Source organism: Esox lucius, chromosome 2, assembly GCF_011004845.1.
Source record: "Esox lucius isolate fEsoLuc1 chromosome 2, fEsoLuc1.pri, whole genome shotgun sequence".
Taxonomy (NCBI): domain Eukaryota; kingdom Metazoa; phylum Chordata; class Actinopteri; order Esociformes; family Esocidae; genus Esox; species Esox lucius.
Window position 1 is genome coordinate 39,873,108 of NC_047570.1, and position 27,935 is coordinate 39,901,042.

The 27,935-nt window shown below is 41.0% G+C and overlaps 2 protein-coding genes across 3 annotated transcripts in view; one reads left to right on the forward strand and one right to left on the reverse strand.

The window, feature by feature from the left end:
* LOC105013018 (metalloproteinase inhibitor 4) overlaps positions 1-23,103 on the forward strand; it is a 46,123-nt gene extending 23,020 nt beyond the window's left edge. The window contains exons 2-5 of the mRNA XM_010874246.3: positions 5,701-5,798; positions 12,622-12,736; positions 13,386-13,510; positions 22,290-23,103. Of these exons, the coding sequence (XP_010872548.1) occupies positions 5,701-5,798; positions 12,622-12,736; positions 13,386-13,510; positions 22,290-22,487 (536 nt within the window). The 3' untranslated portion in view covers positions 22,488-23,103. The remainder of the gene's footprint in view (positions 1-5,700; positions 5,799-12,621; positions 12,737-13,385; positions 13,511-22,289) is intronic.
* The window catches only part of LOC105013033 (synapsin-2), a 164,929-nt gene that overhangs the window by 74,131 nt on the left and 62,863 nt on the right, over positions 1-27,935 (reverse strand). For both annotated transcript variants that reach the window (XM_020056412.3, XM_010874275.4), the window contains exons 4-5: positions 27,206-27,362; positions 23,934-24,023 (exon numbers count right to left, since the gene is read on the reverse strand). In XM_020056412.3, the coding sequence (XP_019911971.2) occupies positions 23,934-24,023; positions 27,206-27,362 (247 nt within the window). The remainder of the gene's footprint in view (positions 1-23,933; positions 24,024-27,205; positions 27,363-27,935) is intronic.

Sequence of the window (27,935 nt, forward strand, 5' to 3'; positions counted from 1 at the left end):
TTACAATACGGAATGCATTTTTCCTTTTCACTAGTATCTTCATTTGGCCATGTGGAAACATAATTAATAAATAAACTATAGTCACAGCCCTGATCATGTGTACCAAATGTAATCACACTTAAGATATACCGATTAGCCACAACATTATGACCACCTGCCTAATATTGAGTAGGTCCTAATTATGCCGCCAAAACAGCCCTGACCCATTGAGGCATGGACTCCACTAGACCTCTGAAGGTGTGCTGTGGTATCTGGTATCTGACGTTAGCAGCAGATCCTTTAAGTCCTGTAAGTTGCGAGGTGGGGCCTCCACGGATCGGACCTGTTTGTCCAGCACATCCCACAGATGCTCGATTGGATTGAGATCTGGGGAAACTGGAGGCCAAGTCAATACCTTGAACTCATTGTGTTCCTTAAACTGTTCCTGAACCATGTGGCAGGGCGCATTATCCTGCTGAAAGGGGTCAATGCCATCAGGGAATTCTGTTGCCATGAAAGGGTCCACATGGTCTGCAACAATGCTTAGGTTGGTGGTATGTTTCAAAGTAACATCCATATGAGTGGCAGGACCCAAGGTTTCCCAGCAGAACATTGCCCAAAGCATCACACTGCCTCTGCCAGCTTACCTCCTTCCCATAATGCATCCTGGTGCCATGTGTTCTCCAGGTAAACGATGCGCACACACACTCGGCCATCCACATAACAAAATGTTGAGATACAAATGAATAACGGAACTATTTCTGTTTTTAGCCATGACTTGCAGTTCACTAGTAACTTACTAGAGAGCACCTGCTGTTCAGCTGTTCTCAATTTATAGGTGATTAGAATGGTCTCTCATGGTGGAAATTACAAAACCATGGTATAGAAACTTGCATCTGCTCAATTGCAAAAAAATTAAAAAAATTGAAATAGTTACCTTAGTCATTTGTATCTCCAGCACAATGTCTTACCAGGTTTTGTCACTTGTTTATGTCATTTCCAGCCGGAAGAAACCTATTGGTCAAATAAAAATGTACTATGGCTCAAAATTTGGCATGGGTATGAATACCTTTGGGCTTAACTGTTTATACTGTATATATAGAGACAAATACAAAGTATATAATAGAAAGTAAACTATATATATATATACAGCTCCAGAAAAAATTGAGACCACTGCAACCTTTTCTTTTCTTTCCAAAAAAGAGTAATTTGGTCATGGCTATAGTCAATTTTAGAAGTCAACCACCACTAGAAACTCCATATGGATTTGTCAATATCTAAAACAAAATGTGTTTGAGAGGAAAATGGCGATGATTACCGTATTCCCCTGGGTCTCCCCTTTCAATTGATATACACCACAGCTTGAAAAATGGCTTGATATCTTTCTTTGTCTTGTTAGTGCACCCCACGCATTTCACGTAATGGCTTATGTTGCCTGGTTCACACGATTCTGCTGAACACAGTAAAGGTACAAAAGTAGTGCGGCTAGCACAAACGTAACGGAATCAGGTGCTACATTATAACATCACACTCTCGTGATGATGGACACGTATGGATTAAAAGACAACATTTGTCTGACTCTTGCAATAAAAAATGTCCATTAAGCTGGGCAGCTTTTCTTTCGCAGGAAGGTCTGCTCTAGGACATGTCCATCATGGTGATTCCTGCAGGTTCATGCTCTACAACATTCATCAAGTATATCCTTACCTCAATCAGGAGGCAGCATAGGCACTTGTCATCTCACATCTGGATGACTGCAACTCTTGGTGTGGTTCTTGGTGTGTGTAACTCATTCAGAATGCAGCGGCCTGCCTGGGGTTCAACCTTCCCGAGTTCTATCATGTCAAACTGCTTCTTTCCACTCTCCACTTGCTTCAAGAAAATTGTTCAAATTCGCTCCAAGGCTGTGGTTCTTGTCTATAGATCAACAAGACTAGCTTCTGCTCCTTACCATCATGGAATGCTCAAACCCTACATCCCTACCTGGGTTCTTCGTTGAGCCACCTCTTGGCTCTTGGCCGTCCCACCATTTTGGGGCAGTTCCCGATTCACACAGTTAAAACTACTCTCTGTCCTGGCACCTCAATGGTGGAGCCAGCTTCCTTTGGAGGCTAGGATAACAGAATATCAAAAAATCTTCAGAAATCCTTAAAACCACCATAGAATATTATTTTAATAGTACTTAAAAGTAATTCTACTGCCAACACCTGTTAGATGTCTTTTGTTAACTTTTTAGTATTTGTATGGGCTTCTTTCCAGCACTGACTTATGCTGATAACTAATTAATTGAGTAGAAAGTCGCTCTGGATATGAACTGCAAAATTTTAAAATGTTAAAATATAAATGAAAAAGGTTGATCCACACCTGATTTACTCAGTCTGTTGTCTTGTCCTTGTATTAACCACAAATTTGAAATTCTCTGTAACCTTACACTACTGTTTGCTACCTCAATGTTACCCTACCCCTCTGTAAACCTTACCCTTCTATTATGCTACCCCTCTGTAAACCTAACCCTTCTATTATGCTACCCCTCTGTAAACCTAACCCTTCTATTATGTTACCCCTCTGTAAACCTTACCCTTCTATTATGCTATCCTTTTTTAACCTTACCCTTCTATTATGCTACCCCTCTGTAAACCTAAACCTTCTATTATGCTAACCCTCTGTAAACCTTACCCTTCTATTATGCTACCCCTCTGTTACCCTACCAATCTGTTCAATCAATCAAATGTATTTATAAAGACCCTTTTACATCAGCAGTTGTCACAAAGTGCTTTTACAAAACACCCAGCCTGGAATCCCAAGGAGCAAGCAACAACAGTGTCAAAGCTCAGTGGCTAAGAAAAACTTCCTAAGAGGGGCCAAAATTTAGGAAGAAACCTCATGATAAACCAGGCTTGAAGGAGTGATCTATAAAACCTAATCCAGGTCAGAAGCATGACCAGATGGACAAGGACAGGGACCGCTAGGGGGGAGGTTCAGCAGACTGGCTGCTGGAATGTTCAACTATCGTCTTGATCTGTAACACGGGGGTCCAGTGACACTGTGGTCCTATCCGGGGGAGGCCCCGGACAGGGCCCAACAGGCACCCACATTGCCAAGCATCAATCAAAGGGACACCAAACAACCGCAACCACCCTGAAATGAGGGCCGAGTATTGCTAGCAGAGTTCACCTCAATAGCACAATGGGCACAGACAAAAACACGCCAGTGACTCCACCCCCGAATGGCACTGGAGAGAGGGCATCCCAGTGGCGATGAGAGCCCACCTGGCAAGACAGCAAGGGTGGACAGTATTAAGCCTTTCCGGTCACCTTCACAACCCTGGGGCAGATTGTACTTAATCATAGACCATGCTGAAGGGATGAGTCTTCAGTAGACACTTGAAAGTTTGCACTGAATCTTTATTTCTAACCTTAATTGGCAGATCATTCCACAGTAGTGGAGCTCTGTAAGAGAAAGTCTTGTTTCCAGCAGTTTGTTCAGAAATTCTAGGTACAATTAAAAGGCCTGCATCTTGCGATCTTAGGTTTTGTGTAGGTATGTATGGCTGTATCATTTCAGTGAGGTAAGTAGGAGCAAGTCCATGTATAGCTTTATAGGTTAACAATAAATCCTTAAAATCAGCCCTAGCCCTTACAGGCAGCCAGTGTAAAAAGGCTAGTACTGGAGTATGTTCAAAATCTTTAGTTCTAGTAGGATTCTAGCCGCCTTGTTCAACACTAAATGAAGTTAATTTATTGATTTATCAGGACAACTGGAGAGAAGAGCATTGCAACAATCTCATCTAGAAGTAACAAAAGCATGGATTAGTTTTTCTGCATTAGTTTTTGTTAAAAGGGTTCAGATTTTGGCAATGTTCCGAAAAGCAGCTAGATATATATTTTATATTTTCATCAAAGGAGAGATCAGAGTCGAGGGTAACACTGAGGTTTCTCACAGTTTTTAGGGATGCGACCATACAAACGTCAAGCTTCACTCTATGATCTGCCAACAAAACTTTGTTTCTTGGGTCCTAAAACAAGCATTTACATTTTTCTTGAGTTTAAAAGCACAAAGATATCTGTCATCCACTTCCTAATATCTGAAACGCATGCTTCCAAAGTAGCTAATTTTTGGGCTTCTCCATGTTTCATCGAAATATACAACTGTGTGTCATCAGCATAACAGTGAAAATTGACATTGTGATTCCGGATGACATCATCCAGAGGCAGCATATATAATGAAAACAATAATGGGCCCAAAACCGAGCCTTGAGGAACACCAAAACATAACTTTGATTTGTCAGAGTACATGCCATCCACACATAAGAACTCATATCTTTCAGATAAATAAGATTTAAACCAGGCTAGAAAGTGTCCACGTAGCCCGTAGCCCAAAATGGGTTTCCAGTCTCTCTAAGAGAAGGGAGTGATCAATAGTGTCAATGGCAGCACTAAGCAACAGAATGCATGTGGAAACTTTGTCTAAGGCCATTAGATGGTCAATCGCTTTCTTCACGAGTGCAGTCTTAGTGCTATGATGGGGCCTGAAACCGGACTGGAGTATTTCATATATGTTTTTTGTCTTCAGGAAGGCATTCAGTTGTTGGGAAACACATTTTCTAAGATTTATGAGAGGAACGGGAGGTTTGATATTGGCCTATAATTGTTTAATATATCTGTATGTATTGGTATGCATCCAGAGGAAAGTGAGCAATTTATTATGTTCAACATTGGCTGACCTAGCACTGAACATAGCTCCTTAAGTAGTTGTGTTGGAATTGGATCTAGTTGACAGTTTGTGGGTTTACAACTCATTACTAATTAAGTGAATGTGTTGAGAAATACAGGGTCAAACAATGCAATTGTCCTCATTGACACCTGGTCAGGGAGGTTCAGGAAATTCTCAGAACAACTGAAATTTTGAGGACCATAACTATTTAAGGAGGTCAATTATTTGTTTTCTAATTGTGATGATTTTTTCATCAAAAAAGTATATTCAAGACCCACTTCACATCAGCATTGATTTTTTGTTAACTTTGCAACTGTATCAAAGAGAAATGTGGGATTGTTTTTGTTCACCTCAATCAGGTTGGAGAAATTAGCTGATCGAGCAGATGTTAGTGCTTTTTGGTATTGTAGTGTACTGTCTATCCAGGCTAGTCTAAATACTTCAAACATGGTGGAGCGTCAATTTTGCTAAAATTTTCTGGATGCTTGCTTGAATGCTATAGTAATAATTATAAAATAATAATGCATTATGATTTGAGGGTGGAATCAATCGGAAGAGCAAAGCAGATGGCGTCTGATAGTTAGAGAGGGTCAACAGCTTTGATGTTACAGAAGGAGTTTATGCACTTGTCAGTTTTGTGTGGTATGTTGGAAGAAAATGAGAAATCAAAAATGTGTGGTCAGACAGCGGGAACAAAGAGAGATTGTCTGTGTACCAGGAAGCACGTTTCTTGTTGCGTATTTCTTTTGTTTTTAGTGGTGCAACCATATCTAAAGTATATCGCAGTGTTGAGTTTAGATCCTCAATTAGATTGTTTGTAGATTTATTTACTCTGTTATCGATGAGCGAGCCTGGAAGAATATCAATAAATCTATTTGTTCCAATTTTCATTATCAAAATTAAGACTAAATGGGACTTATCCAGACATTTTTCCTGGTGTCCAGTTGAGTGTGTGTGTTTACATGTGTGAAATGTTTTTTTTAATCAGAACCTCTCTTTGATTCTAAGTAATCAGAGCAAAGATCTCTGGGGAGAAGGTTGTGTCTCCGAGCAACAGTTCTTCTCCCTATCTGAAGATGATTCAATATGAGATCAAAATGATTAAGGTAAGTCCAGCAAAAACATAGTTCTTTCTCTATTAACCTTTTACCTGCAATGTTATAAAACCATTTATATACAATAAAAGTAATTTTATCCAGAACATAACTACTTCTTTTGCAAAGAAACCAATTTTATCCTCGATACAACTATCTAGAAACGTTGGGAAAAAGCCTGTAACATGTGAACTCAAACTAAATATACAAATTAATTAAAACTGAGTAGACCAATTGCTGTAGTTTTGAAAGTGGAATGTTGTCCTATTTTTGCTTGATTTAGGATTACAGCTGCTGAGATTGGTTGAGCAGTGACTCCTGGTTATGTTAGTGTTTGTACACCATGCTTTGTTTACATACATGGACAGACAACCTGCTCTGGTCTTACCAGAGTGCTCATCTGTACGATCATCCCTGAAGACATTGTGCCCCTCTAGCCCAATTGTGTTGTCAGGGATGTTGTTGTTTAGCCCCGTTTCTGTAAAAATCATGACCTGCAATCCATAATCATGAGTACGTTCACAAGGAACAGGCTAGGTAGTGTCTCAATTTCAACATTTGATATGTTGTCTTTGTACTATTTTCTATTGAATATACGGTTTAAATGATTTGCACATCATTGCATTCTGTTTTTCTTTACATTTTACATAGCATCTCAAATTCTTTGGAAACAGGGTTATATATTTATGTATACAGTACACTCAATACTTTACATTGTAGCAAAGTGTAATTTCTTCAGTGCTGTTACATGAAGAGATATAATCAAATATTTGCAAAGATGTATATGTGTATATATATATATATATGTATATGTTTGTATGTATGTATGTACAGTGGGGAGAACATGTATTTGATAACCTGCAAAATGGCAGTGTTTCCCACTTACAAAGCATGTAGAAGTCTGTAATCTTTATTATAGGTACTCTTCAACTGAGTGACAGAATCTAAAACAAAAATCCAGAAAATCACATTGTATGATTTTTAAGTAATTAATTTGCATTTTATTGCATGACATAAGTATTTGATACATCAGAAAAGCAGAACTTAATATTTGGTACATAAACCTTTGTTTGCAATTACAGAGGTCATACGTTTCCTGTAGTTCTTGACCAGGTTTGCACACACTGCAGCAGGGATTTTGGCCCACTCCTCCATACAGACCTTCTCCAGATCCTTCAGGTTTCAGGGCTGTCGCTGGGCAATACGGACTTTCAGCTCCCTCCAAAGATTTTCTATTGGGTTCAGGTCTGGAGACTGGTTAGGCCACTCCAGGACCTTGAGATGCTTCTTATGGAGCCACTCCTTAGTTGCCCTGGCTGTGTGTTTCGGGTCGTTGTCATGCTGGAAGACCCAACCACGACCCATCTTCAATGCTCTTACTGTGGGAAGGAGGTTGTTGGCCAAGACCTCGCGATACAGGGCCCCATCCATCCTCCCCTCAATACGGTGCAGTCGTCCTGTCCCTTTTGCAGAAAAGCATCCCCAAAGAATGAGGTTTCCACCTCCATGCTTCACGGTTGGGATGGTGTTCTTGGGGTTGTACTCATCCTTCTTCCTCCAAACACGGCGAGTGGAGTTTAGACCAAAAAGCTAAATTTTTGTTTCAACAGACCACATGACCTTCTCCCATTCTTTCTCTGGATCCTAGACTTCAGATGGGACATGCGCTGGCTTGAGCAGGGGGACCTTGCGTGCGCTGCAGGATTTTAATCCATGACGGCGTAGTGTGTTACTAATGGTTTTCTTTAAGACTGTGGTCCCAGCTCTCTTCAGGTCATTTACCAGGTCCTGCCATGTAGATCTGAGCTGATCCCTCACCTTCCTCATGATCATTGATGCCCCACGAGGTGAGGTCTTGCATGGAGCCCCAGACCGAGGGAGATTGACCGTCATCTAGATCTTCTTCCATTTTCTTATAATTGCGCCAACAGTTGTTGCCTTCTCACCAAGGTGCTTGCCTATTGTCCTGTAGCCCATCCCAGCCTTGTGCAGGTCTACAATTTTATTCCTGATGTCCTTACACAGCTCTCTGGTCTTGACCATTGTGGAGAGGTTGGAGTCTGTTTGGTTGAGTGTGTGGACAGGTGTCTTTTATACAGGTAACGAGTTCAAACAGGTGCAGTTAATACAGGTATTGAGTGGAGAACAGGAGGGCTTCTTAAAGAAAAACTAACAGGTCTGTGAGAGACAGAATTCTTACTGGTGGGCAGGTGATCAAATACTTATGTCATGCAATAAAATGCAAATTAATTATAAAAAAATCATACAATGGGATTTTCTGGACTTTTGTTTTAGATTCAGTCTCTCACATTTGTAGTGTACCTATGATAAAAATGACAAACCACTACATGCTTTGTAAGTAGGAAAACCTGCAAAATCTGCAGTGTATCAAATATTTGTTCTCCCCGTAGACATGAGACAGAACAGTGTTGCAGCATACATATGGGTAAGTTTCTAAAAGATAGCTAAAGCATTGAAAGTTCCCAGGAGCACAGAACCACCTAAAGAACCATCTGGCTTTCCATCCAACCTAAGTAACTAGACAAGACGGGTCAGAGAACTCAGTGGCTACGTTAACAGAGCTGGAGAGTATCTCTGCAGATACAGGAGAAACTGCTGGACACTTCATCTATCAGGCCTGTATGGTAGAGTGGCCAGATTGCATCCAGCCCTGTGTGGATTAATGTAGATGGATGTAAATAAAAATGTTGTAATTTTGGCAGGTATGTATACTTTTAAAACTTGTGATTACTATCCTTGCTTATGTTTCTTATCCATGCTTTGTCAAAAAATACAAATCATTTTGGCATTTTGTTGATTTCTAATCACTATTACTGAAAATGAATTTATGTTCTCAAAAATGACTCAGTAGCCCACATGATATCGCATGTCTACAATATATCTAAAATATCAATAACAATAATTGCGTATATACAGCTCCAGAAAATATTAAGAGATCACTGCAAAATTATCAGTTTCTCTGGTTATAATATTCATAGATGTGTTTCAGTAAAATGAACAGTTTTGTTTTATTCTAGAAATTACTGACAACATTACTCCCAAATTCCAAATAAAAATACTGTCATTTTGTGTATTTATTTGAAGAAAATAACTGGTCAAAACAACCAAAAAAAGATGCATTGTTTTCAGACCTCAAATAATGCATAGAAAATTAAAATACACTTTTCAACAAAAAAACCCACAAATGTTTTAACTGAGGAAGAGTTCAGAAATCAATATTTGGTGGAATAACCCTGATTTTCAGGCGTCTTGGCATGCTCTCCACCAGTCTGCCACATTGCTGTTGGGTGACTTTATGCCACTCCTGGCACAACAATTCAAGTAGCTTGGCTTTGTTTGATGGCTTGTGACAATCCACCTTCCTCTTGATCAAATTCCAGAGGTTTAAATTGGGGTTTAGGTCTGGAGATTGAGCTGGCCATGACAGGGTTTTGATCTGGTGGTCCTCCATCCACACTTTGATTGACCTGGCTGTGTGGCATGGAGCATTGTCCAGCTGGGAAAAACTATTCTCAGATTTGAGGAACATTGTCAGAGCTGAAGGAAGCAAGTGTTCTTCCAGGATAACCTTGTACTTTGCTTGATTCATGCGTCCTTCACAAAGACAAATCTGCCCGATTCCAGCCTTGCTGAAACATCCCCAGATCATCACTGATCATCCACCAAATTTCACAGTGGGTACGCCTCTCCAGGTCTCTGTCTAACTATTAGATGACCTGGTGTTGAGCGAAGCTGAAAATATGACTCGTCAGAGAAGATTACCTTACTCCATTCCTCTACGGTCCAATCCTTATGGTCTTTTGCAAACTTCAGCCTGGCCCTTCTATGCTTCCTATTGATGAAAGTATTTTTTCTAGCTTTGCACGACTTCAGCCCTGCCCCTAGGAGCATGATTTGAACCATCCTAGCCGTGCACCCTAGATGCTGTTCGCCATTGTGTTTGTAGGTCACTTGATCATCCTATGGTTGTTGAGTGAATGTCAGTGGATGTCAGTGTCAGTTAACACATTCAAATGTCAGTGGTCAGTCATTTTCGCCCTCTGCCAGTCTCTTCAGCTTTGTTGTCCCCAATGTCTATGGCATGACCTTGTTCTTATTAACCGCTGTCCGCTGTCCGCTTTCCGGATGGAAGCAACCTGCCCCTCACTGTATTCCTCTGCCAGTAAAGCCAGACTTTAACCTTTCTTGTCCTCACTCACAGCTTTTCTTTTCAACTCTTTTGTCATGCTGAATAGTATTTTTTTTATTCAAATTACCTTTGAGGTACTACTTGCACTGTTTTTAACATCCAGCTGGTCCTGTTGCAAGAGGATAATGATGAACACAGCAGTAGTTTTTATACTTTTCCTTGTTAAATTAGACTTGTTTCAGGTAATCACCTAATCAGTACCTCATTAATTAAAATGAGGTGTGCCTGTATTGGAATTTAACAGACACTGGAATGGAATGGCTGCCATACATGTAGAGATGCTGATATAAGAAACATTCGGAGTGGTCTCTTATTTTTTTCCTAAGCTGTATATACAGTTATGTACAGACATATTTGGACACTGACACAAAAAACATAATGTTAATTTTTAGTAATTTTGGTTAACAGACAAAATAACAAAACTTGTCAGTGTCCAATTTTCTCCTGACCTAACTGTATACAGTATATACGTATATACAGTGGATATAAAAAGTCTACACACCCCTGTTAAAATGCCAGGTTCTTGTGATGTAAAAGAATGAGACAACGATAAATCATGTCAGAACATTTTCCACTTTTAATGTGACCTATAATGTGAACAATTCAATTTAAAAACAAACTGAAATCTTCGAGGGGGGAAAATGAAAAATAGAAACATTACAATAACCTGGTTGCATAAGTGTGCACACCCTCTTATAACTGGGGATGTGGCTGTGTTCAGAATTAACCAATAACATTTAAACTGAAGTTAAATAGAAGTCATTACACACCTGCCATCATTTAAAGTGACTATGATTAATCACAAATAAAGTTCAGCTGTTGTAGTAGGATTTTCCTGACATTTTCTTAGTTGTATCTTAGTGCAAAAGCCATGGTCCACAGACAGCTTCCAAAGCTTCAGAGGGATCTCATTGTTGAAAGATATCAGTCAGGAGTAGGGTGCAACATTTCCAAAGCATTAGATATACCATGGAACACAGTAAAGACAGTCATCATCAAGTGGAGAAAATATTGCACAGAGACATTACCAAGAACTGGACGTCCTTCCAAAATGTATCAAAAGACGAAGAATGTGTTATGGTCTGATGATACCAAGGTTGAACTTTTTGGCCATAATTCCAAAAGGTATGTTTGGCCCAAAAACAACACTGCACATCAGAACACGATACCCACAGTGAAGCATGGTGGTGGCAAAAGCATGGCTTCCCCAGAAGAAGATTAACGCTTTGGAATGGCCCAGCCAGAGCGCAGACCAGAATCCAATTGAACATCTGTGGTGTGATCTGAAGAGGGCTTTGCAGATTTGGAGTGCTTTTTCAAAGAAGCGTGGGCAAATATTGCCAAATCAAGATGTGCCATGCTAATAGACTCCTACCCAGAAAGACTGAGTGCTGTTATAAAATCAAAAGGTGCTTCAACCAGGTATTTGTTTAAGGGAGTGCACCCTTATGCAACCAGGTTATTGTGAGTTTTTAATTTGTAATTTTTCCCCCCTCAAAGATTTGTTTTTCAATTGAATTGTTCAGGTTGTAGGTCACATTAAAGGTGGAAAAAGTTCTGACATGATTTCTTTTTCTCACACTTTTACATCACAAGAACCTGGCATTTTAACAGGGGTGTGTATACTTTTATATACACACCCCTGTTAAAAAGACCATCATTATGTTTGTACTGGTTCATCCTTTTTGTGCATGGTCCTCATCCAGGCCGAAATAATGCTTTAAAATTCAATAATATTACCCAGATAGTGGAGATGGGCATTCTTTTTATAGCCTGATTTGTGAAGGTCAATAACCTTTTGTCATTTTATTTGTGTGTTTTTTGGCCATTTCCATGTTGATAAATGACTAAGAAATGTTTGCCTGTGTGTCAACTCATATGTATTCTTTAACCTCTGAGGACGTCAGGATGTCATGAATGACCACTTATAAGTTCCCAAAGCCTGAGATGAACTTGAAAAGTAAAACCAGAATATACTGGACAATTAGATTTTGTTCATTACATTTTCCAGGATTATAGGCAGGATTTGCCAATAACTGTTCCACACGTTTTTGAATGAAATACATATTTCTGGATGTTTTTCTTCCTTGAAACATAGTTACTCAATTAATAATTATCACTCAATAAATAATTACTCAATAATTCTAGACGTCACTTTATATATTTAACTCTAACCTGAAGAAAATACTTTGCCTTTGTGGCTGTGTTTCACTGACATAACCTTAAAAAGTGAACTACTTCAAAAGTTTATTTTGCTTGCTTATAGGAAAAAATTATCATATTTCACAATGAAAACCATATAAATTAAAAACAAGAAACTATGTAAGAAAAATATGATCACAAGAGCATCACACTGCCAACTTCACCCATGCTTTACCAGGGTTTTCCAGGACACAGCTTGGACTCTCTGCAAAACCTATGTGGATATTTTGCAGTGGTTCTCAACTCAAGGCTTTACGACCCAGAGTACTGTTTTTCTTTCATTTACTTTACTAATACCTTTTTTTTCAATTAAGAGGTACATCCCATTACTGGGTTGTGTGGTCATCCCATCTAGCTAAATTTTTAGGATTATAGTTTGAGCTTTATAACACTAAAGATGTGTTTTTATCTCCCATTCTGCAGATGTTTAAGGGCTTTGAGAAAGCAAAAGACATCCAGTACCTGTACACACCTGTGTTCTCCTCTCTGTGTGGGGTCAAACTGGACTCAAACAACAAGGTCCAATACCTGTTGTCAGGTACGGTGTGGTTTCATATAAATAAAGAGCAGCACTGGAATGTTAAGTACATTACTGGTTCATATGACTACAAAACACTACTGTAATGTCATGTACCATACCAGTTCATATGATGAAGGTAATTTTTGGCTGGGGATCTGGTAATTCCAATTCTTCTTATTGGCGGCAAGTTTGTACTAGTGGATTGTCAGGTATCGTACTGATTCATATGGTTAAAAACTCTAGTGGACTGTCAGGTATACTGGTTCATATGGGTAAGAACACTAGTGGAGTTTAGGTATCGTACTGGTTCATATGGTTAAGAACACTAGTGGATTGCCAGGTACTATATCATACTGGTTCATATGGTGAAGAACACTAGTGGATTGCCAGGTACTATATCATACTGGTTCATATGGTTAAGAACACTAGTGGACTGTCAGGTATCATACTGGTTCATATGGTTAAGAACACTAGTGGACTGTCAGGTATCATACTGGTTCATATGGTTAACAACACCAGCAGATTCAGGTATCATATTGGTTCATATAGTTAAGAACAACAGCAGACTGTCAGTTATGTGACAGATATTTATTATTTCAGAAGACTACTGGGCTTATCACATTTATGTTTAAAATATAGTTTTGACTCAATTTGTGTTGTCCTGCAGGCAGTATATGGAGTGATGGGAAGTTGTCCATTGGACTGTGCGATCTGGTAGAATCCTGGGACAATCTTTCCATGTCACAAAAAAAGAACCTTAACTACCGATACCAGATGGGTTGCAACTGCAAGGTCAGCTCTCTCCCTGTCTCTTTGTCTTTCTCTCTGAATGTCTCGTTCTGTCTCTTTGTCTCTCTCTCTCTGTATGTCTCTCTCTGTCTCTTTGTCTGTCTCTCCCTGTATGTCTCTGTCTCTTTGTCCCTCTCTAAGTCTCTCACTCCCTGGCTATTTGTCTCTCTCTCCCTGTCTCTTGGTCTCTCTCTCTGTCCTTTTGTCTCTCGTCGGTCTCACCTGCTCTATCTTTTCTGTCTTCCTCCCTCTCTGTTTTTCTCTGTCTTTGTCTCTTTCTGTGTTTTTTTTTCTTTTCTTTTGTCAAAACAAGTTGAAAATTAGAAAAATGAATAAATAAGAAATGTGTGGAGTTCCAGTTTACCATGTGGAGAGAGTCGACGCACGCTTAGAGGCTCCTGTGCATTAGCTAATTTATGTTTGATTTTTGCTTTGCATTCATCTTCCCTCCATTCCAAAAACTTTGATTAGTTTGTATCTTACCTTCTTCATTTCAATGTCACATAGTTTGAGAAAAAAAGCACACTGTGACCAGTGTTTCGCTCATGATGGCTGACATGACGGCTGTCAGACCTCTAGGATCTCCTCTCGACCCTCATTTTGAAAATTACTGCTCTCATAGCTGTTCTGCTGAGGTTGGATGTCGAGACAGCTTTGGTACCTGCTAACGAGGTCGGCTCTGGTCCTTTCTCTTCTGCTCTGCATGGTATCCGAGCACTGCTGTGGACCAGGTCCGCTGTATGGATGCCTTCGAACACAACCTATGTGGCTACAAAGACTGCATAGTGTCCCTTGAGGAATCAGTTGCCTGACTGACATCTGAAAAACAAAAACTGGTGGACAAGACTGATGACCTGAAGACTCGCTTGTGTCACTGCAACCTTCAGATTAATTCCTGTGAAGTTGGAAGGCAGGGACACGATGGGATTCATGGCAGATTTTCTTTTGTTGAAGTGTTGGGTTCCACTGTCGTTCCGGCTTGCCCAAAACTGAACAGGGCTCATCGCATTAATCCTCCCCAAGGGTCGAAGCAACAGCAATAGGGACTAGTGAAATGCAGTCTATATGAGAAGAAAGTCAAATTCTCTCTCTGTTTTTCTGCCCATCTATTTATTGAACACTGAGGGGAGAAGCTGCAGTTTGACTCTAATGAAGAAGCCCAGTGCTGGTTTGACCCCCAATTTAGATTTTCTTTGGGCGCAATGTGATCCGCTCATCTGCCGGATGGACTAGTCCATTGTCGTATTCTCAGGTGCAATTTGACTGTCTTTATGTGCACTATTTGTTGTGCTGCCTACTCTGCTGTTCCTGAATGCTATCTGTTTTGATCTGTTGTGAATGCTATGGGGCCTTGTTGCTGGCTCTTTGCTGGCATGCACCATAGGTGCCGACCTGCTGTCTCCATTTGGGAAAGAGACAATGGGTTTGTGTGAGAGGGGTGCCGACCTGCTGTCTCCAATTGGAAAGGAGTCTATGGGTTTGGGTGGCAGGGATTGGGTGGGGGCATCCCCTCTCTATTTGTGTATGTTTATATTCTTGCTTTTTTTTGCTTTTCAAATGCTTTGCATGTTTTATCAAATTGTTCCTTTAGTTATTTTTTATGGCTGGAGAAACTACCAGTGGTATCACTAGGAGGTTTTTGTCAAGGGAATACCAAATCAATAAATACTCCTGTCAAGAGGTCTAGGGTCTCCTCTCAATTGAAGAAGCTAAATGCAGATGTGGCATTTCTGCAAGAGATTAATTTACACACTAAGGATCACTCAAGGCTGCAAAATTCCAGGTTTAGTCAGGTCTTCCATTCACAGTTAAACTCCAGTTGCAATTTTGATTGGCTATAGAATACCTTTCTCACCTACTAATGTAATCTCTGACAGTAATGGGGGGTATTTAGTCGTAACAGGCACCATCTTGCACACACCAGTAATTTTGGTCAATGTATATGTTCCTTAATATTTGCTGGGGATCTGAATTCTGTTGTTGATCCAGTTCTGGACCGCTCCAAACCCAGAACTATGACTACTTCTATGTTGAAGTCCTCTTCAGATTCTATGGTTTGAGAATGGATTTGTGGAACCTTGGAGGTTCTGGAACCCCCAGCGAGAGTGTTCTTATTTTCTCTTGTGCATCACTCTCTCTTGTATTAACAATTTATTTTCCATCTGAATTTTTACCCATTGTAATGTTTGACTATGGCCTTTGGCCCTTGATGTAGTTTTGTCGTAACAACCTTGTTCTTCTCACTGTTGGTGTTTTAACTCTCTTCTATCTTATGCGGCCTTCTGTGACCTCATTTCCATTGATAATTTTCTCCATTCAAATCCGACTTGCTCTAATTCACACTCTCTCTTGTGGGAATCTCTTAAGGCGTACCTACAAGGCATAATTATTTCCTACTCCTCTCATGTGACCAAAGCAAAAGAACACGTTACAGGAACTTTCTATAGCCATTCTTACACTAGATTACCAATGTCTTGATTCGATCTCCAGAGCTGTATAAGTGATGCTTGAACTTACAGTCTGTATTGAACCTCTTGTCCACCGGAAATGCGGAATGGCTGCTATTGCCGGGCAAGTCGTCTACTGGCTCACCAATTCAAACGTAGGGGTCCTTTTTAACTCCCCAAATTACTGATTCTTCTTGAGGTTTAATTTCAGACCCCAAGGGGATCAACAACGCCTTCAGAATTTTCTATTCCTCCTTATACACGTCTGAGTTCACATCAGATCTTGCCAATATGACTTCCTGGGTGATATGGAGATTCCTTCTGTTAACTCTGACACTGCGGCTGACCTTGACTCCCCTCTCAGCCTTGAAGAGGTTATGCAGTCTATTAAGTCCAGGCAGAGTAGTAAAGCTCCAGGGCCCAAAGGGTTTCCTGTTCTTTAAGCCAAGTTAGCACCCTTGCTATTGCCTATGTACATAAATCACTGGAACGTGGCTTGTTGGCATCGACTCTTACGCAGGCGTCAACTGCGCTTCTTAAGAAGGGAAAATATCCTACTTCCTTCTCTTCATTCAGGCCCCTGAGCTTCCATAATGTCGATGGGAAGGTGCTGGCTAAAGTGATAGCAAAGCATCTGGGGGAGGTCCTGCCTGGAATCATATCAGAGGAACAAAGTGGTTTTATTGAGGGTAGACATTCCTTTTTTAACATCCAGATGGTGTTCAATATTATTTATTCCAATCAATTCTCTAAATTTCCTGAAGTGGTAATCTTTCTAGAGGAGAAGGCATTCGACAGAATGTAATGGAAATACCTGTTTGCTGTTCTTAAGAAGTTTGGATTGAGGGACAAATTTGGCTCATAGGTCCCTCTCTTGTATACTTCTCCCCAGACCAGTGTCTGTACTAATGACACCATTTATGATTTTCTTGCCCTTGAACGTGGGGCCAAGCAGGGTTTCCCTCTCTCCCCTTTGTTATTCCAATAGCTCTAAATGCTGCTTCTTCTTTCCATCATGTGTCACGGGAGCAGGTTGAACACAGTTGGTTGTTATATGCTGATAACTCGTTACTCTGTCAGTAACCCTGCAACATGCTTACATTGCATCCTCTCTATTCCAGAGAACTTTGGCTCCTTTTCAGTTTACAAGCTGAATCTCCAGAAGAGCTTCCCAATTAATCCAGCAGCGCTGCAGCTTAAGCCAACTGACTTGCCTTTCCAAATAAGCCGCTCTGGTTTCACATACCTGAAATTAAAATGTTCACTACCTACCCATTTTTCAGCAAACCTTGCTCCCCTTCTTGTGCAAAAGTCTAATTTTCAGAGATGGGGTAGCTTATAAGGAGGATTAATGCTGTTAAAATGAATAGTTTGCCCAAATTCCTTTATGTATTTCTTTCTATCCCATTGTTTTTACCAAAGTCAGTCAATCAGGCTGTTACCTTATTTATCTGAGGAGGTAAGGTATGTGGAGTTGTTCTTCGCTTTAGAGATGCAAATTTAGTGGAGCGCTGGCACTATCCAACTTTTTGTACTACTATTGGGCTGCCAATTTTCAGAAATGTACATTCTGGTTGCCTGACACCCTCCGGGCCCCCAGGTTTGGGGACCACACGATTTCGTCTCTGCTCTTTGTGGATGATGTTGTCGTGTTGGCCCCTTCAAGCCAGGACCTTCAGCATGCACTTGGACGGTTTGCAGCCGAGTGTGAAGCGGTGGGGATGAAAATCAGTACCTCCAAATCCAAGGCCATGGTCCTCAGTCGGAAAAGGGTGGCTTGCCCACTTCAGGTTGGTGGAGAGTGCCTGCCTCAAGTGGAGGAGTTTAAGTATCTAGGGGTCCTGTTCACAAGTGAGGGAAGGATGGAACGGGAGATTGACAGACGGATCGGTGCAGCTTCTGCAGTAAGAAAGAAGTGGTGAAGAAAGAACTGAGCCGCAAGGCGAAGCTCTCGATTTACCAGTCAATCTACATTCCTACTCTCACCTATGGTCGTGAGATTTGGGTCATGACCAAAAGGACAAGATCCCGGATACAGGCGGCCGAAATGAGCTTTCTCCGCAGGGTGGCTGGGCGATCCCTTAGAGATAGGGTGAGAAGCTCGGTCACCCGGGAGGAGCTCAGAGTAGAGCCGCTGCTCCTCCACATCGAGAGGGGTCAGCTGAGGTGGCTTGGGCATCTGTTTCGGATGCCTCCGGAACGCCTTCCTGGGAAGGTGTTCCGGTCCCGTCCCACCGGGAGGAGACCCCGGGGAAGACCTAGGACACGCTGGAGGGACTATGTCTCCCGGCTGGCCTGGGAACGCCTCGGTGTCTCCCCGGAAGAGCTGGAGGAAGTGTCTGGGGAAGTCTGGGCATCCCTGCTTAGACGGCTGCCCCCGCGACCTGGCCCCGGATAAGCGGAAGATGATGGATGGATGGATGGACATTCTGGTTGCATGCTCCAGATACCCCATGGTGCCACCTTGAGGGGCAGTCCTGCATTTCTACATCTCTTCACACTTTGCTGTTCTTTGCTGGCACCCCCCTCTGGCTATACTCATTTCAAAATGTTCTCTGCATCAGCTATGGGCCCTATTAATAAGACCCACATCTTCCCCCCTGTCCCTAAAAGACATTGCTTTCTGTCTCTGGGCAAGGAAGGGTATTACGAAATTCTGAGACCGGTATGACAATGGACTTTTTTCTGGTTTTCTGGTCTCTAAATACTCTTTACCCCCCCCTCACCTTTTCTGTTACCTGCAGGTCAGGCATTGTGTCTCCTCACAGTTTTCTGGCTTTCCCACCAAACCCCCTGGCTGATCCTGGGATAATATATTGTCTTTACTACCTCGGCAGAAAGGATTAACCTCTCAGATCTATTTGGTTATCCTGTCATTTTTACAAGCACTCCACCAGTGCCAGCCCTAGCCTTTTAGGGTCCCTAAGCAAAATTAGATTTCAGGGCCTCCTCTCCTCAAGTGGTCGGGGTTTCACTAGGAGTCTGGGGCCACCATGCCTAGGGCTGGCCCTGCTCTCCAAAAAATCTGCCTGAGAGTGGGCGATGGGTGTGGAATTCACACAGGAGTGACTGGATAAGGCGATTCACAGGGTACGCTCCACTACATCTTGTGCTCGTCTTGACCTTATATAGTTTAAGGTTATGCACAGATCTGATCTTTCCAATTTGGGGCTAGCGAAATCTATCCGAATGTTAACGACGAATGTGATAGATGTCATATCTCCCCATATGACCTTTATCATGTGACAGAATTCTTGAAGGGGCCTTGTGCTAAACTTTTTTTTTAATTCCACATGATACATCAGGTATTAACAGTACAGTGAAAGGTAAAGTAGCTTAGCAGCAGGATTCCTAATAAACATTAGCAGCAATGTATGTGCCGATAGTTGGATTGCAGGTGGACAGCCACTGAGCAGTTATAGGGTTATTGATTAAGCATAATCACATACACCTGTATGAATGACTGGTCAATCAGGTAGCTTATTATCAAACTAAGTGACTTGCTCACTTTTGTTAAGACTATGCAAATATAATAGCTAAGCATAATCACACATACATGGATGAATGATCTGTCAATCAGGTAGCTTATTGTCAAACAAAAAAAAATCACTGTACGGAACACCTTGAGTTACATGACAAGCGCTGTATGGAATATCATGACATCTCACGGTATACCGTACAGCATCGGAGGGTCCAATTATTCAGATTTTTCTCAAATATTGTTGGTCCATTTCCATGTCAATTAAGTATTGAAAGGTTCCCCATTTAAAGCCCCGTATTTTGATGATTACACATTTACTGTAGTTAGGTTGGTTGTCATTGTAGCCTCGTTTGACTCCTGTAGCCTAGTTTGGGTAAATCTGTGAGGAACACAATGAGTGCACTGTATATTCAAAGTCCTTTGTTGTTTGCGTTTAGGCTATGGACCTTGTTTACAACATGTCTTTTCACTCTCGTTCCCACTGAAGGCATTCAATACTCCAAGAAACTATGCAACTTGCCATGGCTGTCTTTTTCTTGTAAATGTAAACCATGGACAGTTGTTTTATACAAGACGAGCCAGCGTTTTCTTTCAACCATTGGCACTGCAATGAAATGCCTCAATTTTGCCTGAAAGTTGTGAACAGTATCAAAGTGTGGGATTTCCTCATTGTCGTCCGGTTCATCTTCTGAGTCATGGCATCATTATACTCCAGAAAGTTCTATCTCACAACTTGAGATTTGTTGATAACACCAGCTAAACTATCAGACCCTGTTAGGTGTGACGCTCCACCTGGTCACCTGGTCAGATGTAATGGCGCCGCTCAGTGGCGACTCGGTACTACTCTCCATTTTGTTTGTTTGTCTGGTGTTGTCCTGTATGTTTCCAGAACCCAGCTTTGGTATTATTCAATATGACAGATTTGTATTACTTCATGTTCGGGATAGCATGCCCGTTTTTCTGCTTGACCTACCGCCGGATTTCCAAACACACAAGGAGCGGCTTAAACAACGCTGGGTGACTCGGAAGCGGGGTGGCGCTCTTGTTCGGTTGAGGTGTTGCATCTTTCGCCATGCTCTACCAAGCTTGATTGTTTCTAATGTCCGTTCCCTGGCGAACAAAATAGATTAACTTTCTATGCTCATTCGGACACAGAGAGACTTCAGGGACGCTGCCGCTATCTGCCTGTCGGAAACCTGGTTGGTGGAAAGTTTCCCGGACACCATGTTGCAACTAGCCGGTTTTTCTCTACACCGCGCAGACCGCACTGCATGCTCAAAAAGCACTACGTGGAGGTGGGGTTGGCTGTTACATCAATAGCAACTGGTGTTCGGACTGCAAAAACCTATAGGAGTGTCCAATAGGAGTGTTGACGATGCAGTTTCACTCTGTTTGCACTCTATTCTTCAACATCTGGAGTTAAGATCTACATATGTACGTGTCCTCTTTGTGGATTTTAGCTCTGCGTTCAACACCATCATCCCTGTAAAGTGGATTCATACTCTACAGGAGCTAGGTGTTAGAACATCACTTTGCAAATGGATTTTCAACTTTCTATGTGATAGGAAGCAAGTGGTTAAAATGGGTGATTACGTCTCACAGTCAAAAATCTTGAACACTGGCGCCCCTCAGGGCTGCGTCCTTTCCCCACTACTGTATTCTTTATACACACATTTTTGTTAATCACACACCAGTTCAGTTTTGTTGTTTAAGTTTGCTGATGATACCTCTGTAGTTAGTCTTATTACTAATGAAGATGAGTCTGACTACCGCAGAGAAGTGGAGGTGAAAATGATGCGAAAGCTTTAACTTGACACTTAACATCAACCAAGGAACTGGTAGTGGATTTTAGAAGGACCCCTAGTCCCCTCCCTACGCTCTCCATTAATGGGGTGGAGGTGGAGAGGGTCACTTCATTCCAGTTCCTTGGGATCACAATCCAGGAATCTTTATCATAGGAGCTCAACACTAATATTAAGATCTGTAAAGCTCACCAGTGACTCCACTTTCTGCAGCAGCTCAAAAAGTTGAGTTGCCATTACCCACTTTTACAGGTCAACCATTGAAAGCATGCTTACTTTTTCCATGCTTGTCTGGTTCGGTCACACAACCCTTAGTGTCTTAGTTTTGTGTTTGTGTGTCTTATAAAAATAAATAAAAAATAAATAAAAAAATAAGGAAAGTGTACATCTTATGTGGACATTACAAACACACAAACAAACAACGGGCACCGTGTAGAATCCTTCCTCTAATGTTTACAAGACTGAATTTACACAGTAACATAACTTGTTTCCACTTCCCTTACTGAACAGTATCAGCTAGTCCAAGGTGGTTTAGGGTGGAAACATATCCATGCAAACTGATAGACTGACCGACAAGAAAGATTAAATCGGCAATACCACAGGCACTCAGAACGAAAATAAAATTGAAAATAAATTGAAACATTTACTTCACTTTTCACCTTATGTATTTTTTTAGCAGTGTGCACATAACCTGCCTTGTCTCAGGAGCCAGGACTGCCTATAGTGGCCTATCTCTATAGCAAGGCCATGCATTTGTACATAGTCAAAATTCTGGGTTGGTTACTGAGGTCATGTATTTTCCTCATTTGAACTGCTTTGTTGTTTGGTTAATTCTTTCCAGTCTAATAATTGTGTTCTCATGGTTTCATTGGGTTGCTGTCCTGAGGCTTTAAAGGGATCAGTTTGAGATTTGGGGCTTTGTTCACAAACAATCTGCCATTGGAGTCTCCTACCTATTTTTCTTCTGAGGAGGCTTTTCGCTTTCTATCTCATTATCCTCAAATTGATTATAATCTACCCTAACTGTTCGTAACCACTTGTCGTTTCCTCAGATTGCTACCTGCTACACAGTGCCATGTGCCCGCACTTCAGACAACGAGTGTCTGTGGACCGATTGGTTGCTGGATAACAGTCTGAGTGGAGAGCAGGCCAGAAAGTATGCCTGCATCAAACGCTCAGACTCATCCTGCAGCTGGTACCGGGGTGGCCCACCACCAGAGAAAGATTTCATAGCCATGTCTGACCCCTGAGAGGGGTAGCTTTGGGAAATGCAGAAATAGTCAGAAGTTGTTCTAGTATATATTCCAATATCCTGCCTCAAAATTTGTTTTATTCAAATATTACAGAGTTTCTGATTTTCAGACAGCGCACCAGACTCAAAATATTTGTTAAAATGTTTCATGACTTCCAGAGGCTGCCTCTATTCTCTCTCTTTGACTGAAGTGTGAGGTATGTTCTGTAACTGTGAATATACAAATAAGTTCACAAGAGACCGGATCAGAGATGTTATTGCTAGATTGCTAGAATGGGAAATGTCCTAAGAGATCCTACTACATTACTAGGGCTATGTCCTAACAGACAGTACCATAGAGATCATACTATGTTACTAGAAGAGCTATGTCCAATGGGAGGCCGGATATTCACATACCAACCAGCAGCAGAAGAGAGACAGACATATATCCTGGTCTCTGTTCGTTGTCTCTCTAATCTTCTAAAAACATTTGAAACATCCCATACATCAAAAGAACACTAGCCTGGCATCCTTGTTTTTCCAATACATCTAAGTTATTGGAAATCCTGCACATAGCTAATGTTTTCCTGTGGACTCAGTACCTTCAGCTTGTAGTACAAATGTATGAAATCATGTCATGTGTCCAACACATCTTTGGTTACTACATGAGTCCATGAGTGTTATTTCATAGTTTGAGGTCTTCACTAATATTGCACAATGTGGAAAATAGTAAAAATAAAGAAATACCCTTGAATGAATGTGTCTCAAATTGTGATTAGTGATACATCTACTTTAATGATTATAACTATTCCTCTTAACAGTTAAACTATTGTACAGATAGTCTGAGAACAACATTATGTCAGTGCTAATAGTCGTGTGTATTATGTTAATGTGTGTGAGATATGTTAATAGTTAGCGTTAGGGTGTGTAATATATTAATAATGGTGTATGTTATGTTGTTTGTACTATGTTAGTATTTTTGTATTTTGTTAATAATTGTGTGGATTATGTTGATAGTTCTAAATTGTATGTTAATTTGTGTGTTTATCTTAATCATTCAAATAATGTTTTTTTTTTCACATACTGTTGTTGCCTCTCAATCCTTCGCTTTAACATACACAAGTAGATCTTAAGTCAGTATTGTCTAGCACCGTATTTTATAGTTTTTCAACGATTATATATCCTTTTTTCAATATTTCACTGGTTTTCTATTTCACTGTACCAAAAACATTGTATATAAAATTCCAGATTCAGAAAATCTGTCATTGGTCTTTCATTTAAAACTATTCTTTCGTGGGAAAACAATTGTAACATAATGGAAAGTTACCTACATTATAACCATGGAATAACTTAGATAAGGTTTGGTGGTTGATGGGTCTTCTGTATTTCTATGTAGATAGGTTTTTCTTAGGGTTTGTCGTTAGGTGGATTAGCTAATTTGATACAAAAGATGTGTTGTTCTTACCATGTCCTTGTGGTTGGGATAGAAGGTCTGGTCGATGAGAGGGAATTTGTCTTGGCCTAGTTTCTTACATGTGGCAATCAGCTGGGCAAACTGGTGGAGGGATACAGGATACAGTTAGTGGAGTGGTCATTGGGTCAAATCCCTGAAAAAGACATGACAGCTGTATAATGTACAGTCCTCTCCTTCAGACACCATTCAATTCCCATATGTAGCTGTAGAATGGATGTACAGTACTCTCCTTCAGACACCATTCAATTCCTATATGAAGGTGTAGAGCTGATGAGCCAAAACATCCTGTTCATCATTACTATTTTTTAGCTGATTGGAGCACACTGATGTGTAGTTCTGTTATAAACCTGTGTTGTTTCATTATTATTTTCCTCACATCCAATATCAAATCAGTGTTTTGCTCAGTTATAATGTCACTCTATTGGTGCTTTTCCACTGCATGGTACCGGCTCGACTCTACTCGCCTCGACTCTACCCGCTTTGGGAGCTTTCCCACTGCATGTTACCAGCTCGACTCAGCTCTACATGCCTCGCCTCGGTTGGTTTTCCACTGCAGATAGTACCTTGTACCCACCCATAGTGACATCACAGGAATACTGCCATGACTCCACCTCGAACACGACACACACGGGAACAACAATAGAGATATCGTACACCTGACACCGTCAGAAATCCAGCATTTGCCAACTAACGTAAACCCTGCAGTGAACAGAAAAATAAATTGAATGAACTCCAATTTTCTTTTAAATTGACAAGCTTTGAATGTAAAGTGGCAAATCAAAAGTAAACTAAATCTGAATAACATGGTCACAGACCCTGTTTGAAGAACTGGATATGTAGAATAGAATTATCACCCTGCAGTATAAAAGATGACATAACTGCAATGTTCTGTTAGATTTATGTGTATACAGCTTACATCTTAAAACCAACACATTTAAAACAACCTACATAACGCCTCCATCCCGATTAAAGGGTATAAATTATTGCCTTATTAATTACTGGCTATATTACCACACCGACTGACTCAAGAGTAGCCTACTGTACACAAGGCAGCGTTTATCCTGGTAGTAGCGAGGAACACACGGGAGCAGTAACTTTGGTCTTAATACATTGCAGTCTGCAAATATTGTTAGAAAGCTTGGTAGGCTCCTTCTGTTTGGCTTGACATTACTATTTTGACCAATGCAATGTATGCCAGTTCGCCTCTAGAAAACCCTGGAGAAAAAAGACAAGGTCCTTTTGTAGGCTACAAAAACAACGAGGATAACGAGTTGATTTCAATGTCAGTGCATAGGTCCAAACCAAGAGCAGTTTTGGGGAAATATGATGTCTCAAATTACCCGTCAGGTCCTATGCACTGGCACTGAAATTAACCCATGTCAATGCAAGGACTCCTGGGACAGACCCGCAAAGATGCATCGTTCTTGTATCTGACACTGGATGGCTAAAAAGCAGAACTGCTTGTTTTGCTTTTCTGTGCGCTTTGAGTCACTCTTGTCCAATCAGAAGTTTTCTGTGTTTCCATATCACTTTTGGTATTGCCTCAGCTTGCTTGGAACCTTGAGGAAGCAGGTACTAAAAAATCCCAACTTTTGGCCAGTGGAAAAGCAAAAAAGGTGAGCCGAGCCAAGGAGAACTGATACCATGCAGTGGAAAAGCTCCCAAAGCAGGTAGAGTCGAAGCGAGGCGAGTCAAGGCGAACCAGTACCATGCTGTGGAAAACCGCCATATATGGCAGTTCCATAAATCACTGTTCCCTGTGTGTATAGGTGTATAAACAGGTCTTACTGTATGTCCAAATTCTTTTTTAATTTAGCTTTTTGGGCATATATGTTACAATTCGGTTTAGGATGAAGCTTTGAGGTTGTTTTGGAGTTATGGATGCTTAAGGGTGAAGATTGAAGGACGTTTTGGAGTATGGGAAGGGTTATGGGTGAAGTTCAGAGGACATTTCAGAGTTAGGGATGCTTAAGGGTGAAGATTGAAGGACGTTTTGGAGTATGGGAAGGGTTATGGGTGAAGTTCAGAGGACATTTCAGAGTTAGGGATGCTTAAGGGTTAAGGAGAGATGCTGAAAGTTACATTTTGGAGTTAGGGAAGGGTTAAAGTTAAAGGTTCAAATGTACTTTTTGGAGTTAGGGAAGGGTTAAGGGTGAAGGTTAGAGGACTTTTTGGAGTTAGGGATACACCTGTTCCCATCATCTCTTGCTTATTTGGTTCAGTTCTTATTGTCTTTGTGAGGTATTGTTTGTGTTGTCATGACATTACTAAGTTTTTTTGAAGGGCATTGTATATTCAAACATTAGTATACTGATCTGTTTCTGACCTGTTTATACTGACCTGTTTACTCTAGACTCTAATTCCTAGCCTGATTTCATACCTGTACCATAGCCTTTGCCTATGGTTTGATACATTACAAAATAAACACCTCCCATCGTATTCATTACAAAGGAGTGTTTAATGTTTAATCGGTAAGTATCAGCGTTACAGTTAGTTTAACATTAGGTTGTGTGTATGTGCAAGTGCATGTGTTTCTGACTATATAACAAGAACACATCCAAAATGTTGGTTGTACCAGAAAAGGTTTAAGTTGAGTTTAAGGTTAGTGTAAGGTTTAGATTTAGGGTTAGTAATAGCAAAAGTTAGATTTTTTTAAGTCAATGTAACGAGGACGTGCGTGGAAGACGCGAGCCATCTCCCCAATGTGGTATTCGGCGTGCGTCATCGCAGGCCTTCTAGTCACGCCACTCCTCCTCCCACGGCACTGTCATGTTTTGTTATTGCACACACCTGGTGTCCATACCCTCATTAAGTTGCCTATATTAGTTTCTGTGTTTCTGGGTGTCTTTGTGTGGTATTGTTCTATGTCTTTCATTGTATTGGAGAGTTGGCACGTTTGTTTAGCGCTTGTTGCGCCCGTTTTATAGCATGCCTTTATTTTTGAACTTTTCTAATACAAGAAACATTTATCGCCTGTGCTTGACTCAAGTTTTTATCTACACACTCCACTACACCTGCATTTTGACAGTCAACTTAAACATGTGGCAGTTACCAGCACAGGTTAGGAACCAGCGATTTCACCCATTAAAGATTATGGATTAAGGTAGCGTAAATTCCCATTGTCCCTGAATAAACAAGGAAATAACTGCTTAATGCTCTCATAGTGAGTGATGCAAATGATTGAAATGCTGCAAACTGGCTAACTATTTCAAACCAGTCACAAGCAAATGCATGTTTTTTATGTGTGGGCACCAGTATCCTACCGCCCAGGGCTTGTCACAGAGGCTGTAGATGGACTCCAGTGAGTTGATGCTGGGGATTCCAGCATACTGCAGGCCGATGATGATGTTCCTGAAGTCCTCATTATGGGCCATGCTGTATGCATGTTGTCGCACCAGGACAAAGTCAGGCCTAAAGGATCTGAAAGGGTTACAAAACAAGTCAATGGAAGTTTAGGGTTATTGGCTGCCCACATATAATTTATGCACTGTTTTATTTAGCCATTAACTAACCCTAACGACTGCTTCTAACATTGTTTCAAGATTGCTGCGGTATCCTGCTGAGGACATTTTGAGCATTTAGTATTTAAAAAGGTTTGCAGGTGTTCAAGCTCTCTTAAGGTGTGAGGAAGAACTTGAGTTGACCTGGGTTTAGGGCTTTACCCTATTCACTGAAGGATGGTGAAGAATGTTTGTTGGTTGGTGGCCCAGCTGTCTTTAAAGGAACATTAACATTGATTGGCCGGGGAAGGGGGAGTAGTTGTCCCGGTTAACAAGAACTATTTGACAATAGGCATGACTTCTGGTCAGAAAGTAACCTATAGCATTTGTTTGAGAAGGGTGCTTCTTCATCTATGCATGCATGAATAAAGGTTTGGATAAAGGTTTGACATTTCTTATTCATCCGTGGTCATTCTCTTAGATAATGTTGTTGCTTACATTCAGTGAGTGTTTGGACTGGAGTGGCAGACAGAAGAGTTAGCCAGCTGTGAAC